At 39.3% G+C, this 16154-nt stretch overlaps 1 protein-coding gene and 1 long non-coding RNA gene across 3 annotated transcripts; one reads left to right on the forward strand and one right to left on the reverse strand.

Moving 5' to 3' along the window:
• Positions 1-4270: 4270 nt before the first annotated feature.
• LOC128083082 (ketosamine-3-kinase-like) lies at positions 4271-11729 on the reverse strand. 2 transcript variants are annotated; one of them, XM_052687985.1, is made up of 6 exons: positions 11550-11729; positions 9128-9279; positions 7998-8089; positions 7411-7493; positions 6903-7025; positions 4271-6171 (listed from the first exon to the last, which is right to left on the reverse strand). In XM_052687985.1, the coding sequence occupies exons 1-6, from the start codon at positions 11721-11723 to the stop codon at positions 5833-5835; spliced, it is 963 nt and encodes a 320-aa protein (XP_052543945.1). In that variant the 5' UTR covers positions 11724-11729; the 3' UTR covers positions 4271-5832. The 2 variants fall into 2 exon arrangements, with proteins under 2 accessions (XP_052543945.1, XP_052543946.1); XM_052687986.1 differs by having other exon boundaries at positions 11578-11701.
• A 23-nt stretch (positions 11730-11752) lies between these two features.
• LOC128083085 (uncharacterized) lies at positions 11753-13063 on the forward strand. Its single transcript, XR_008207954.1, has 2 exons — positions 11753-11785; positions 12321-13063. It is a non-coding gene; the product is annotated as an uncharacterized LOC128083085 (long non-coding RNA).
• Positions 13064-16154: the final 3091 nt, after the last annotated feature.

Genomic DNA, 16154 nt, shown 5'->3' on the forward strand with positions numbered 1-16154 from the left:
TCGGCTGTGGCGTTGTTGCGGTGCTTAAAGACACCAGCAACGAATTGTTGGTCTGCTGTTAAATGACACCGCTGACTGTAAGTCAGCCAACACAGACATGGAAAGTATTTCGTTTTCTCTCTGCTTTGCACGGACTGGAGTTCTGCTGTCGTTGCTGAGATATCAGGACATAATCTTGCAAGAAACAAGGGCTTTTTATTGCCTGAAAGTAATTTCAATTCAGTGAAACAGCGAGGTGCTTGTGGCTGGATGTTACAAAGTGAAAATTCAGAGTAAAAACATAAAACTTCTAATGAATTGGAGACGGTAGTGTTCCTATGTGCTTCTCCTGATCTAATGTGATTTTTTAGAAAATAATCTCACTTTTTTATCTTATTTCATAATCTGTAACATGCAGAAAGAAGAGCCCTTGGTGCCACTCAATTTAATCCCTTAATGCTCAGAATGCACAGCCTCAGTTATAAAGTACATTATTCCTGGAACACAGATTCTACATTTTTTGTTCAAATAACAGAGTATCCCTATTCATATAGCTATGACTGAATCCTAGCGTACCACGATCTGGCAGTTCCTGTTTCACATCCAAGCTTCCATAACCTGGCTGGACCTTTGCATTATATGTCTGAAGTAACAAGTGGATGTTCTGGCAATCCTTCTATGAAGTCCAGCTGTAATATTTTATAAGGAACCACAGCACTGATATACTAGCTGTAAAATAAATCAATAGAGTTACAGAAAGCGGTGTAGGGGAAAGGTAAAGTCAGCACTTTCTCTAGGAGCCTGATGTAGCTTGTCCACACAGGCACAGGTTCTCCACGAGAATAAGAGCAGGCACAGATTGCAGAAGCAAGCAACTACACAGAGCCCAAAGAAAGCTTAAAAGCCTAGGAGCTCAGTGTGGACATTAAACTACAGTTAGCCAGTGCACATGCACTGAAAGCAACTTGATTCATGGTTGTGAATTTCAAACGCTTTGAGGCCATTAGATCATATGACTGATTCACAGACAGCACAAATATAAAGCCATTTGAATTTCAGGTATATGAAGCCCTAAGGAGAACTCTACCATTAGAGCTATGATTTCCAACTGCTGAAAACAGGGAATCACACCAGAAGTTTCAGCTGAGCATCTGGGGAAAGGAGTGAAGTTGTTTGTTTGGTTGCTTTTTGCTTTTGTTTTTTTGTTTTTTGTTTTTCCAACAAAACAGACAATGAGCAAGGGATCCTTTTTTACTTCAAAGGAATATGTATCACATGCCATTGTTCCATTTACCTGTTAGGAACAATTTAAAAAAAGATAATAGATTTAATCCACAATGTTACTATTGATGCTCAATTTTCTACTATCTAGCATACCATAGATTTCTCTTCTACAGTTTCCAGCAAAGATGTCAATATTTTATTAAAACACTTCTTCCAGCATTCTAATGCTTTTGTTTAAACCAGGAATAGGATTGTGTTAATCCAAATCCATCACATCACTTACATAGTAGCCAAGAGATAGGCCAGACTTCTGTTTGCTTCAACTCTTGATCAGTAGTTAACCAGAAATGTGCAGGTGAATGCTCTGGTTTCTTAACATTTCTGTTCATCCAGACAAGAAGCATCAAACATAATTCCAAACACAAAATGAAACAATTCATAAGCATCCCAGATGTGCCTGAAGGAAGAGCTTAAGAACACCCAGTAGTGCCCAACTGCAACCACCACACGCGGTCACTTCAGCAGCACAGTCAAATCCCACACGAGTGCTCCAGCTTCCTGGTTTGAGACTTGTCCTCATGTTATGCTGTACTGCAGGCTGCAATTGTTCTGTTTCCCTTCTCTTTTCTTCTTGTTTTGCTCATTATTATGTCTAACATCTGTTTTCAGATACCTCAGGATATACAGAAAACAGATATTCCAATGCATGCCAAGAAAAAGATGGGTTTTGTCCTTTGGGAGAAAATCATCTGAAGAATTGTAAGAAAAAAATAATAATAAAAAAGAAGATACATAATGCAGTCTAAGTCAAAAACAAAAAAAGATTTTTCACCATAGAAAAACCTCCATTCTTTTGACAGACATCACTGTTGCTCAGTTAAGAGCTATCCAAGGACAAGTAATTCAGAGCTCCTTTAATAGTGCAGATCCTATCTTCAATATAATAGCACAAGCTGTAGCTCAATATAAATTATCTCAGGAAATTTCAGTTAATTTCTTGAGATTTAATCCAGTCCTTGATGAAATTAAATAGCAGCTATTTAGTTTCTGGTGTACTATCAGACGCTTTCTCCTTAAACCCTGGCACAAACACTGCCTACAAAACAAGCTATGTATCACTTCCCAAACTTTCATTTCTACTACAGCAGTCCAACACGAGTTAAACCACAAGATCAATTATGGAACAATAGCAAAGATGAAAAGCAGGAAGAGAAACAGTAGTAGAGAGCAACATTCCTACCTGCAGGAGAGAGGACACAAAACCAAAGAGATGGCAATGACAAAGAAGAATAGGGCACATAGGAACTGTAAGTAATGCAGCAGAAACAGAGGCTCAAAGCAGGTGCATGTTCATTAGGACAAGTCAAACCATGGAACAGATTTGCCCAGGGCAGTTGTGCAGCCTCCACAATTGGAAGTCTTCATAATCAGAGCAGATAAAGACTTGAGTAGCTTGGCCTGTCCTCATCGTTCTGCCTGCCTTAAGAACCAAGCTGAACCAGATGACCCAACCTAAACTTTCCTAGAAACTGATGTTATTGAAATTAGGCACAAATTAAATCCCACCTCACTAAAGAAATTCTTATGGAGGTAATTTCAAAGTGTTTGGTTGCTGTTTGTTTTAAGAAAGATGCAGAAGACCTGATATTCAAAGTATTGAAAATCAACAGTAAGATGCGTGAATACTGAAATAAGTGCCATTAACAAGGACTGAAAATAACATCTTGAGATGCCTTAATCTCTGTGTGCTACACATGCAGCGTGAGTCACCTTGAGAAAGGACCAGTAACACCTCAATGAGTTTCCACAAGGGTCCTACACTGCATTTAAAATAAAAGCCTGTGTTGTTGCTTTTTTTTTTTTTCTTAAATCTTTTTTCCTTGTGCACATAGGAAAGCAGAGTCAGCAGAACTATGATATAGAACAAGGAAATACTAAATGAGAGCATAGGTAGGAAACACGTCTGCTAGATTCAGAATGTATGGAAGAAGCTAAGAGGAAGAACAAGTTGGGAAGGAAAAGCAGGACACATCATGAAACTATGAGATAAAGAGTAATAGAGAGTAATAGAGGCACACTGGGACACAAAACAGAACAGAATGATCAAAGACAAGAATTAAGAGTGGTACTATGTAATATTCATATGTAAAAAAAAAATTACCTTATGGAACTGGAGCAGTTTCTTCCTTAGGTTTCACCAGCAGCTTGCTTTCAGAAAATATCTCATCCTCTTCCCCATTCAGTAGTTGAACTGCTGTTGTTGAGAATGCAGACCCATGGTATCCATGCTATAGTTCTCTGTTACATTCTGTTTTTATTTCTCTTTACATACCCCTGTCACTTTAAAATGGTACTTAAAACAGCTTAAAAAAAAAACACAAAAAAACAAAAGCAACCCTAATATGCTGAAAACTAAAACTCTAAGCAGAATTGTTTTCATTTGCCTAACCTAAATACAATGCAATTTTCCTTCAATCACAAAAATATTTTTTGTTCTATTTTGAGAAAAGGTCATCTCTGAAGGTTTAGCATTTATCACTCCTGCCTATGGCTACAGAAAATCCACTTTTGTTATGATTAGGAGGTGAGAAGTTAAAAGTATTTAAATATTTTAGCAACATAAAAGAGGCTGAAGATTTGTTGAAGATTCACAAACCCAGCAATTTTGTTAAGTAACTTTCACCTTTTTCGGAAGATATATGAAAAAGAGCTGTTAAAAGATCTGAACAGACTGATTACTGACAACAATTCTTCAGTCAGCTGTGTTGTGGAACGTGAAGTTTGCAGGATTGGTGTAAGAACACGGGCACAGTGGGTGCAGTTCATCAACAGTATCCACATAGCTGACAAAACACACAGCTTAAAAACTTTGTATCAGTTGAGGTCCTATCTGCATGGGAACAACTACTTATGTCTTTTCCAGTGACAGGGTACTCCAAATGAAGATGTATGGCCGTGCTTCCATCGCTGTCTTCGTTGACCATCGTGTCCAACAAAGTAGGGACTTAGCATTCCCCAAGAACGAAAGCAAGCTGTAATGTTTTAATTCAGAAAAGAGAGACAATGATAAGCAGTAGGGAAAACTTTTTATTATGAAACAAGACAAAAGGAACAGCTGTTCTACCAAGCAAGGCTTTACAACTTTTTGCAGCAAAAGTTCAATAGCCAGTGAGTACAGCAGTAGAACTACGCGAAGTTATACCAAGTGATTGGCTTCTCTAAAATTGCTTCCAATCCTTACAAATAACTGCAAAACCAACAACTAGAAAACTTTCAATCATCTTCCAATATCCAGTGAAAAATATTTTTAATTCAAATCGTTCCCAAACACTTAAAGTTCATGTTAGGAGTCGTGCATTTATCTCACCAACCTGGCACTCCTGCACTGCAATTTCATTACCAGCCTATACCAACAACAGCAGGATTACAGTTTTAGTATTATCTTGAAAGTGCAACAAGCAGCTAATCTGTAAAGCTATCATTAAATCATTTCTGGCAGTGATGAAGAGTTGCTGTTCTGTAAGTTACATTTTAACTTCTTTTGGTTCCGTGTCTCTTATCCCAAGAGCTAAAAAGTGCACTTAGTGGGTACTGAAAAAAGTTAACTTACAGCACCTGTAAGCTAAACTACATAACTTATGTGAGGAATATGCCACAATTTGATAGCATTACCCTGTGGGCAATGACAGCAATCAAGAAGTGCACCTTCCTGATAATGAGAGAGTGCCTCTTCACATGATGTCCACAAGTAGAGCGTCTTACTTGAGAAAAACTGCTTTAAGAGTGTATGCTATCAGACAAAAGTGTAACTCAGAAAACAGAGCTAGTTTCAGTGAAAATAAAATTACTCTAGGTGGGAACTGGGGAACTGGCAGCTGGCAAGCACAGAACAGCCTACAGAAAGGTCATGTGGCATCAAAACACGCATCAAAAAAATACAAATTTCACACTGCTTTTCAACAGAACGAGAAGCAGTCTCCATTCAATGAAATTGCATTAACAAAATGATTAACAAGTCCAAATCTCTTTTTACAGTTTCAATTACACAATAGTCTTGTTGGCTGTCCAAATATTTTGTTAATACTGTTTCCATGCACCTAACCAGAAATTAAGACTTGAAGGGATCTGAGAGGCCTACCATGGAACAGGTAGGAGGAACAGCAAAAAACAAGGAGTAAATTTTCTAGAGCCATCTGCTCAGTAATTAAGAAAAGCAGATCTCCATTTCACAAACACTCCACTAATATTTTCCATTAGAGTACAAATGCAATCCCTGGCATTTCTCTACTCTTAAGAGCAACTGGTCCCTAAGAAATCTTCCAAATAATTTACACTCGAGTGCTTTCATGTCTATTCACTTGTCTAGTCTCAAGCACACAATGCCTTCTTGACATCAATGGATCTTTTATACAACCAAATAAGCTCCTTTATTTCCCCCTCCAACTAAAACAGCTAAAAAGGGATGAATAAGCCATACCTGGTACTCACTAGGACTCATTGATTCTAGGTCTTAAGCTGGGCAATGGGGTCGAGGATCTAACAGCTACTTTAACATTGCCATCCCTGTAGTTGCATCACCAAGTGACACTTATCCAAGCAACACAGGCAGCATCCTGCTTGAGCAAGAGGTCACTTCACCAGATTTCTCATAATGTTTAGAGAAGACCCTCTGTATCCTGAACCAAAATGGTTCCAATGGTTCATGTAGTGAAAAAGCTGATAAAGCTTTAGACGCTTTTCAAACCCTGGAGCTTTGGGAATTTTACTGTGATAAGCAGAGTAAAAAGAACTGCTGAAACCACCAAACATCCCAGCTATTGCAAGCTCATACTCTGAATGGCCATAGAAGGAAGCTGGATCAAAGATAATTGGACCAGAATCATCCTCTGCAACATTTCCTCCCCAGAGATCTCCATGCAGGAGAGCAGGAACAATTTCTACATCACAGAACAAACTGGGTATCTTCAGCTGCAGGGGAAGAAAAGCAAGACATATCAGTAATAAATCTGTGAGTGATTATAGGGTTTTATCCACATAGAAGCAAAGGTTGCTGAGCATGAATTCAACTTTCTTAAAAATCAGTTTAAAAATATTAAGTTGGATCACCAGAGGACCTCACCAACAGAGATGCAGATTAATTAAAAGAATTTCTATTTTTACTCAAAAGGAAGCAGATGAGAACCAGTCACTGAACTGTTCATGTGCTTTTTTAGCATTCCAAATTTCAAAATGTAAAACTAAATTCAGCTACGTAGCATTTAACAGATTTAAAAAATAATATTAAGCAAACTCACTTTATCATTATTAGAAAGCTCAGGATACTCCTGACAATCTTGAAAAGATTTCCACAAAACAGCACCCAAACGTCTCATAGTGCAGTCAATCAGACACAAATCTTAAACAAAGAAGAGCATCCAGAACAGCACTCCAAGTATACATTCCTCATCACAAATGTTTTTGAGGGAAAGAGAAATGTGACCTTGATCTAGAATTTCCCAGACAGTAAGGCCAAATGGCATTTGGCACACATTCATTTTAGAGTATAGGGTGACTTGCAAAAGCCAGTGAAACTCAGGCTAAAAGGCATTTCAATGTCTAAAAGCTGGAGTCTTTGAGTGTCTTACCAACAGCACTGAGGCATAACAAGGAGGAACTCTGTTTTATGACAAGAAAATCTAAACAACTGAAAGAACTTTTACCTGAAGTCGTGCCCAAAGTTCTCTTGCTTCCCTGTCTCCTGAATTCTTTTCAATCATATCCATTTGGGGCTGGATTCTTTGTCTGGCAAAGAAAGTCACCCAGTCAGTCTGCCAGTCATTCACCTGAAGGAAGAGGATTGCAGATGTTGATCCTGCATCACACAATAGACAGCTTTTCTTTTTTCAAATATAACTTTGGAGGAATATACAACTTTATGCTGAGAACACCCCACATAGTAAATGTTACGATTTTAATAAAAAGTATCTTAAAATGTTAAAATAGGGGAAAAATACTGAGCAATAAAATACAAAAAAAAAGACAAGGTATGGATGTCTAATGCTTCTGTAAGTGGTGTCCAAGGCACAACTTTCTTTCACAGGCTAAACAACGCTTTTTCTTCTTAAAACGTCAGAGATAAATGAATTTCTATTACAATATTTGTGGCCCTTTGTTCAGGGCAAAATAAAATAAAATAAAATTCTATCACTCTCATGAAGTGCAACCTACCTGTGGAAGATAGCCACAGCAGGTAACTGTATGAAAGCCAAATTGATCCACAAACTGGACTTCCATTTGCCCTTGCCCTTTACCTTTCAAACCAAAGACAAAAATCCAATACCAATGACAAGATTCTAAGCATCTAAATTACAAATGGACCTTAAAAACTACACAATGAAAGGTAGAAAGCTTTTCCTACTGAGATTTTTTTTTTAAATTGCATGTTAATATACTGCTCGTTACAATGGGTGCTGCTGTCAGTTAACTTTAGAGCTCAGTGTAAATTAACCACGATATAAATTCATCACCAGATTTTGAGGTAGTAGATCTGCTCTAATATCCTGTCCTTGTAGAAGCCACGGTTCAGGATTTCAAGGGTCCAAACTGAATAATCATTTTGCTTACAGAAGTCCAAAATAGAACGAACAGAAGCAAAACAACAAACCCATCCCCACTGAGCCTGAGTGTTTCTTCCACAAATATTCTTAGGCCATCTTTAGTGGAAGAAGAAAATATATCCTGAAATAGCAGAAGCTAATTTAACTGTTTCATAAATTATTAACTAGGTTAAACTCATTCACAGCTGTGTACTGTACCAACTGTGCTCTCTTCTTTCTTCAGCTTCTCTCCAAGTTGCTGGTTATGAAGGTGGAGATCAGCCAGTTGAGTTCCAAGCTTTGATGAATGCCTAGAAACAAAAACATCCTTAGCAAAGAAGACAGAACTCAGACTCTTTATCTGTCACTCATTCTGTCGTCTTCTCTCTAAAAGGCCTATGAGACCAAAGAGTATGATGGCCTTCATTGTATCTTCTCTTTTTAATTCTTAAATAGCAGTTTGCCCTTTACACAGTTCAGGAAAGTCCTGCTATAATTACAAACAACTCTCGCAGCCAATTGCCTCCCATGTGAATGACACTGTGCTACTTCTCCTGTCTCTCAACTCTCACATCTCTCCCTAGTTCTAAAGGCAGTCATGTAAGGCAAGGTCATTTCTCCATGTTCTTCTCATTAACACATATCATAGCAATCTCCTGAAATTTGCTGGTTGAGGATGCATTTGTACCCTTCTTCTTAGTCAGCAAAAAAACACAACAGAATTTCTGCTCCTCCTGTTGGAGCTCACTGAGTTGTCTCAACCAATTAGAAACTAAGCTGGCTGCAGAAATTCTGAGACTAAAACAGGAAATCAGCTATGCCCATCTCCTAATGAAACTGCAGGGAAATACTCATCGCTTTTTAAGTTACTCAAGCATTTGCAACAAAGAAGGGCCAAAGGCTTAAAGCCATCAACATCAATGTGAGAACTATTGAAAAAATAAAATGAAATCTGGATGCAATCATGCTTGGAAGTGGCTTTCCATTTTCATGACAAGAAATAATAAACACTGGTTCTTATATCAAATACAAGCATATAAAACAGCTGACCAAATAAGTAGTTTACTGTAGTCCTTACTGTAAAGAACAACCATTTAAAAATAATTAAGTATTATAAAATTAAACAACATACACACTTACTGATGAATGACCTGACTTACTAGCTGAAGTATTCTGATGTATTTTGTGTATTTCATATAGTTCTCTGCTACATACATTCCTAGAAGTATTTTGACCTTGAAAAAAAATTCCCCCCCCCCCCCCCCAGAAAAAAGATATTTACAAGATATTTAATTACCATGGCAGTCAACACTTCTGACAAAAGAAGCAATGATACTGCTGTGTTTTACCTGTTTAAGCCTCTCATTTCCAAATGTTCCATCACAAACAGAGTACTGACCCCAGGCAGCTCTATAACTTTGATGGGTTTAGGCACTTTTATTGTCTCTGTTTTCAGGATGGCTTCTAGACTTGCCATTTCTCCCTCAAACATTCTTCTAGCCTGTCAAATATTAAAGGAAAGCATTAATCTCTATTAACGCCAGTCACAGGTAGAGAAAATTATTTCATAAAACCAATCAAGGCTGTAAACACTAAATAAAAACAAAGAACAAGTAGGTTAATGCATGTACAAGACAGAGATAGATCCAAACAACCTCATCTGACAACCGGTTTAGAATTAGATTTCACTTCATAATGTGATTCCATTAAGGGGACTTAATTTCTGCCGTGCTCTATAAACACAAAACCAACTTTGTCTGTTTACAATAGAAAGAATATAACTCATGTATATAAAATGTAAGTGATATTTTATTAATTGACCATGAAGCAAATGACTAGGAAGATACATTTCTGCAATTATTATCCACTTTGAGTAACATTTATTCTCTTGAGTTTCTCCACTGATATCAGAGGCACTAATCACATGAAGAAATACTGCTCTAGAAGAGTTACACGGAGTTGCAGAAGACACATGGGAAATTGGTAATCTGAGGGTAAAAGCAATAAAAATAAAAATAAAAATAAAAGCAATAAAATATAATGAATAAAACAGAAACAGAATACAGTGAGAGGACTGTTTACAACAGACATCGACTTAAAATTCCACAACCGAAAGATAAAAGAATGAAATATTGCTACGATGCCTTTGTTTGGAGGAAATCTGTAAACTCTGCAATTCTATCTACATCATCATAACAGTAGCTCTGTTATGATAACTCTAATAGTTAGAATTAACTCTAATAGTTGGAAAAAAACCAGCGTTTTCTAGAGGATTTTGTTTTTTTAAAGAAACTGCTGATATATACACTGCACTGCATTACAACTGCTTGGCAAAGTTTGCTTTAATCAGCATTTGGAATCCACAGACACAAGCAAAATAATTATTATATTAAAAAAAAAAAAATACTGAATAGAAAACCTTTCCAGATCTTTTTCCATGGCCCTATCTCGTAATTAACTGCACTGAATCCCTAAAAACGCACTGAACAAAAGCCTCAGTAGAACAGCTGTGTTTCACAGAATCACAGAATGGCCAGGATTGGAAGGGACCTCAAGGATCATGAATCTCCAACCCCCCTGCCACATGCAGGGCCACCAACCTCCATATTTAATGCTAGACCAGGCTGCTCAGAGCCCCATCCAACCTGGCCTTGAACACCTCCAGGGACGGAGCATCCACAGCCTCTCTGGGCAGCTGTTCCAGCACCTCACCACTCTCTGGGTAAAGAATTTCCCCCTGATGTCTAACCTCAATCTCCCCTCCCTCAACTTAAAAACATTTTTCCTTGTCCTGCAGTTATCAATCCTTTCAAAGAGTTGATTCCCCTCCCCTCTGTAGGCTCCCTTTAGGTATTGAAATGCTGCAATGAGGTCACCCCACAGCCTTCTTTTCTCCAGGCTGAACAAGCCCAGCTCCCTCAGCCTGTCTTCGTAGGGGAGGTGCTCCAGTCCCCTGATCATCCTAGTGGCCCTCCTCTGGACCCTCTCCAACAGCAACAGTTTCAATTCAAAGCTTTTTCAGCCTCACACAGAGCACCACAGCCTGCCAGTGTTTTGCTTCCTTACCACCTACAGTGCATCAATCTTTGGTTCCCTGACACAATCAGGGAGCATCAACAAATTCAGAAGCATCTATAGGTGCAAGCAAACTTTAAAAACGATTCTTTGTTATTAAATGCAAATAGAAGTTCTTTGGTTAGTCCAGTGAAACTGCCACAAGCACAGAGTACCTTTAAAGTAAATTTTACCCAATCTTGATTTTTTTATACAAGCACACCATATACGAATGCTGTGCTGTATCATCTGCCAAAGGCAGACGGTTACTTTCTACAGCAGCTGGCAACGGATGTTGAAAGAACAAAGCAGAAAGTCGTGGACAACCGTGCATCATTGATTGTGAAAAGCTCCCTACTGAAGGAAACGAGTGGTTGTTAGCACAAATTAACAAGCATGTCCTCACTCAATACAGCTCTCTGGACACTTCCACAGCGCTTGCAGCTGCAGCGATGCAGCACTGCTCCTGCCCTGTATCAGAAACAAGCAGCAGGGGACAAGCTGCCAAACCAAGCAGATCTCCAAGCTCAGCAGCAGGCCAGCTCCTGGACTCCAGCTGCTTACCCGCTACCGTCTGAGGCCAGCCGGCCAACCTCACCTCCCCCCTCACAAAGAGGCTCAGCCCAGCCCGCCTCCAAGGAGCGGCCGCCCTCACAGAACCCCGCGCCGAAACAGATGCTCGCCACACGCACCCAACCCTCAACACCCCCCCCCCACCTCCGGCTTAGAGTTGCTCTTCACATACACCCGGCCGCCGTCCGTCTCATAGCTCTGGCCCTGGCTGATACAACCGCCCCCCGAGTGCCCGGTAGCGCGGAGCACCGCGGTGCCCAGCTCCCGCCTCAGCGCTTCCTCCATGCCGCCTGCCGCGACCAGCGCCCAACTGAGCATGCGCGGAGCGGCTGCGCGGTGTGACGGGGGGCAGGGCCAGCAAGATGGCGGCGTTGTGTGAGGTGAGGGGCGATGGGTGGGCAGGGTGCTGGGTGCTGCTGGGTGTAGCTGACGGGAGCGGGCTGGCTAAAGGCGAGCGCTCAGCTGTGACTTCTGAGGGCGATGGCCTTTGTTTTTGTGTTAGCTTCTCTGCAGTCCGTTAGTGTTGGACGTGAGTCAGCGTCGATCAGAGATAAACAGTAAATCTCTTTTCTTCCTATTAGACTTTTGGGGTGACCTCGTAGGTAACTTCGTTAAATATTTAGTCAACTTTATCGAAAATACAAGTTTCCAAGTGTAGAAGCTGGAAGAGCTCCTACTAATCCATTTTATTCAGGTCTCTGTTAGTCTGAGATATATATTTTGATTTTATATACATATTTTTATATTATATATTATATTATATATTATGTTTTATATATTTTTATAAATTATTTTCTTAATGCCTGTGGTCTCACTGGTTTTAATAGAAGAACTGAAGTTCCTTCTTCCCAGAAATGTCCCTACTTTTCATTTTCAAGCCTTCCCATATGTCTTTATTATTTATTTTCTTTTCAGTTGCAGCGTCTTTATGGACAAACTTGATGTTTTGGAGTTTGGCAGGATGTCTGGATTTACAGCAGTCCAGACAGAACTACCTTGAATGTTTTTGCTATGCTGATACATTTCTGTCTTCTACAGTGCCTGCGGAGATCAGCTGTGTGCTGCGTTTGTACCAAATCCAAACCTTGTGCTCTATACTATCTTATGACGTTCATTGTACCGTAATTGTTTCTGTGCTTCATGTATTTACTTCCTTGGAAAGCACACTGTGTGAAGATACCATCAAGAGCAAATGAGCCGCATGTTTTGTGCACAAGAAATGTGACATCTCCGTTTTGTCAGATTTACTGCATGTACCAAGACTATTCATGTGGCAGGTTTGCATTGTAATTGGTGCTTTTTAGAAGTACATATTCGTTGTCAGTCTAAAAAAATTACAAATTGACGCACGATGGCTTCAGCTTGGGCTTTTAGCCACTCCAAATATGTGAAAAACATGCAAAGTTTTGCCTGCAGAAGGCTGGTATAATTGCCTTTTTGTGCAGCTGAGCAGTAATTCACTTAACAGTTGGCTGTAAAAGGCATCACTGTTTGTAGATGTGACAATGATAGGTTGAAGCCCTGTGTCTTAAACAGAACCAGGGATAATGTAGTGCCATGAGGGTATGGGAATAGAAATGGAATATCTTTTTGCATTCCCCAATTCATTTTCATTCCTAGATTTTCATTTTTGATGTATATTGGCTCTCCTGAGTTGTTGTAAAAAATATCCTTAAACCTGCATTACAAAGATCAGGTTCAGATAACTGCTATGGCTGTTGAAGAATGACTGAGATGATGCTGAAGGAAACCTAATTTTCTGTTTGGAAGAGGATTCGACAAGCTTTATTTCAGCCTTCTTATTCAGAGAATAAAAAAGTAATGTTTTTCAAAAGACTTGCTCTTCTAACAGTAGTAGTTTCTAACAAATTATGAGATTTTGAATGATTTAACATGACCAGCACCGTTTGTTGGGGTTTTTTTGTTGTTGTTTTTTTGTTTTGTTTTGTAAATAAATGACATGATTGCAGTTTTTGTTTTTTTTTTTTAATTTCCTGTTGTTGTTTTCTTGGGGTTTTTTTAGGTTTCTTATTTTGACAAAACATTTAAATCTATTAATCATAAATTCTAATTGTTTTCTATTAAAGTAGAATTTAATGTGTGTGGCTCAGTGTTCAAACACTAAGTTGTAGATTTTCCAAACTGTCAGTAAATATTCACTAAGGGACAACATAAGGAACAGCAAGCAATTGCACTTAATTGCATGGAATTTAATTGGATTGTACTGCTTTCTGATTGCATCTGATCAGATAGGATGTAACAGAAGTTTGGCCAAAACTGTAATGTCAAACTCATCGTGTGGTGGACGTAATCTGGGGGAGGAACTGACAGCATGCTTTGCAAATTAGAAAGTAAGCATTCTGGAAGATCCTCAGCAAGACACACAAGACATAGCATTCCTAAAGGCACCATGGAGCATCTTTGCAGGAGGCCCTGGCTCCCAACTCCTGCAGGTGTTGGAGAAGTAGGATTTGGGAGCTGTTTCCACACAGATAACCTTTGTAGTGCATGTTCTAACTTCAAGCTCTTTGTGAGCCTGCTGCATGCTGCCTTTGGCCTCTGTTCCATAGATTACTGTCACCATTTGAAATAAACCACTGAGTCAGGCTGCAGATGTACTTACTGAGGATTATAAAACAACCCTTAGCTGAAACCCTGTACTGAAATTGTTCGTGCAGTGCAGGTCTGTATGCCACAAAAGGCATGTAGCACTGTGGGTTGACTTTGCAATAATCCTTTCTTGCCTGCCTCCACTCTTTTCCCCCTCTCTCCCCCCATATCATTCATTCCTATTGGAGTATTTTGAAAAGCTTGCAGCAGGCTATTGAACCCACCCACTTTCCTCTGCACTGTTGGGGTTCAATAGCAATATTTACCTTGTTCTGGTGCCTGTGTAGCGGTTAACTTTCTGTTTAAAATAGCATTTCTTTCTGTGGAGGAGAAGATAACTGGCACGCTGGGCTGCAAATTATTTGGTGAGTCACCAGTTAATACACACGTCCTGAATAGAAAAGCACTGCAGCTGCTAATTGCTGTTTACTGCTTGACATTATGTACAAGAAAAGAAAAGGTAATTGGTATGTACAGCCTTTTATTAGGTGGTTTATATATACAAGTGGCAAATACACAGAGGGGCTTTTTAGGCTCTACTTCTGTAAACATATAAGTCATATGCTGTGGGCTCTTTTTGTCTTTTTTCCTCTCCCACATCCATGGATGAGCTGCGGGGGTGGATCAGGAAGGATGTAGGACTTTCCATCAGAGAAAAGAGATGATTTATAAGACAGTCATTGGCGTTTGCTGTTAGAGCTCTTCTTTCTCTCTGAACATAATTTGCCCTGAGAGAGAAATAAAATTCCTCAAGTCATCTGTGTGAGAAAATAAGTGGAAATGAACTGAGAAGTTTCATGATCAAAACAAGACTGACCTTAAAAAGTGGAATTTTGCTATCGTTCTGATTATGCAGAAACACTGAAATCCGTGTTTCCACGTGTGCTTATTTGCAGAGCCAATGCCTCCATGGGTTCATTTTCGGTAGTTTCTGAAGCCATTTCATGGGTGTGATTTGGGGTGGAATCTGAGTGAAAGTGAGAGAAATGCCAAAGGGCTTGTTCTTACTTGCTGCAGAAACAGGAATCAGAGAGGTTTCTGTTGTGCTGTTTTTGTTGCTGTTTTTCCCGAGGGATGAGTATTTAGGCTTTGTCTCCCTCTGTTTTTGATACAGCCTTTGCCATATTGCCAGTGTGTTTGATTGCTGTCAAATTTCTGCCTTTTCAATGACCCGAGGAAGAACAATGTTAATATATATAACTTTAATAATGAGAAGATTTTATGTTCTTTGTGAGGGTTAAAAAAAAAGAATTGAGTCTCGATTGGTTCTCTGTGGTTGTTTTCAGTAAATATAGCTGCCACTTCAGATGTTTGAGAGTTTCTGCTGGTTTTTTTGCTTCTTTATTAATCCTGACAAAGATGTTATTTGCAATTGCGACTCAGGCTTAGCCTACTTCTATATGGCACAGTAGAACTCTATATGTATCACTATTTATTTAAATCATACTTGCTGCTGCCCCTGATCAGGCTGTCTTAGTGCTTGAAAGTGGGTTACAAAATGCATTTTCTTGTCTGTCATTCAGCCAGGTGATGGGTTAAAGATTTGTGGGCGTATTCGAGTTTCCCAGTTCCTGTATAAAGTACAGCCAAGAGCTGCCCTCAGAATAAACCTGGGCTTGGCACAGATTGGTTCTAAACGTGATTAGATATAAGCATGAGATAAGGGGAACTAGTTGGGAAATGGAAACATTTCGGAATTCTACTGTCTGTGGCATCGAAAAAGTCCTTGAAAAGCATTGGTTCTTTCATTTGTAACAATTGATGAGTGAAAAGCTTCAGATTAAAAGAAGTTTAATTTACAAGTTAGGATTATGCAAATGCTTGGTTGTTTTTTTTCTCCTCTTCTGTAGTGAACTTTGGGAAAAATTAAACACAATTTCAGTAAAGCAAAATATAATGATTAGTTTGTACTTAATTTTTTTTTCTTACAGCATCTGAAAGCACTCCACTGAGAGTTGTGGGTTAAATCCCATGACAGTCTGTACTGGCTGTGGCAAATCGCTCTGGGAAGCTGAGGCAGAAAGAATTGGAGGGAGCTGGCTGAGTTCGTAAAGGAAATCTCTGCTGGAAGTGGGATCGGAGCACAGTTTCCTGATGCCCAGGGCTGTACTGCATAGCGGGAATACAAAGGTCTGCTCT

Source organism: Tympanuchus pallidicinctus, unplaced genomic scaffold (genome assembly GCF_026119805.1).
Source record: "Tympanuchus pallidicinctus isolate F22 unplaced genomic scaffold, pur_lepc_1.0 scaffold23, whole genome shotgun sequence".
NCBI lineage: Eukaryota > Metazoa > Chordata > Aves > Galliformes > Phasianidae > Tympanuchus > Tympanuchus pallidicinctus.

Bases quoted from the DNA above. Each gene is read 5' to 3' on its own strand.
- LOC128083082 (XM_052687985.1), bottom strand. From the start codon at position 11,723: ATGCTCAGTTGGGCGCTGGTCGCGGCAGGCGGCATGGAGGAAGCGCTG. The intron at 7,026-7,410 runs GTAGGTTGCACT...CTCTTCCTTCAG, and splicing joins GCTGTGGCTATCTTCCACAG to GTGAATGACTGGCAGACTGA. The intron at 6,172-6,902 runs GTAAAAGTTCTT...CTTCCCCTGCAG, and splicing joins AACTTTGGGCACGACTTCAG to CTGAAGATACCCAGTTTGTT.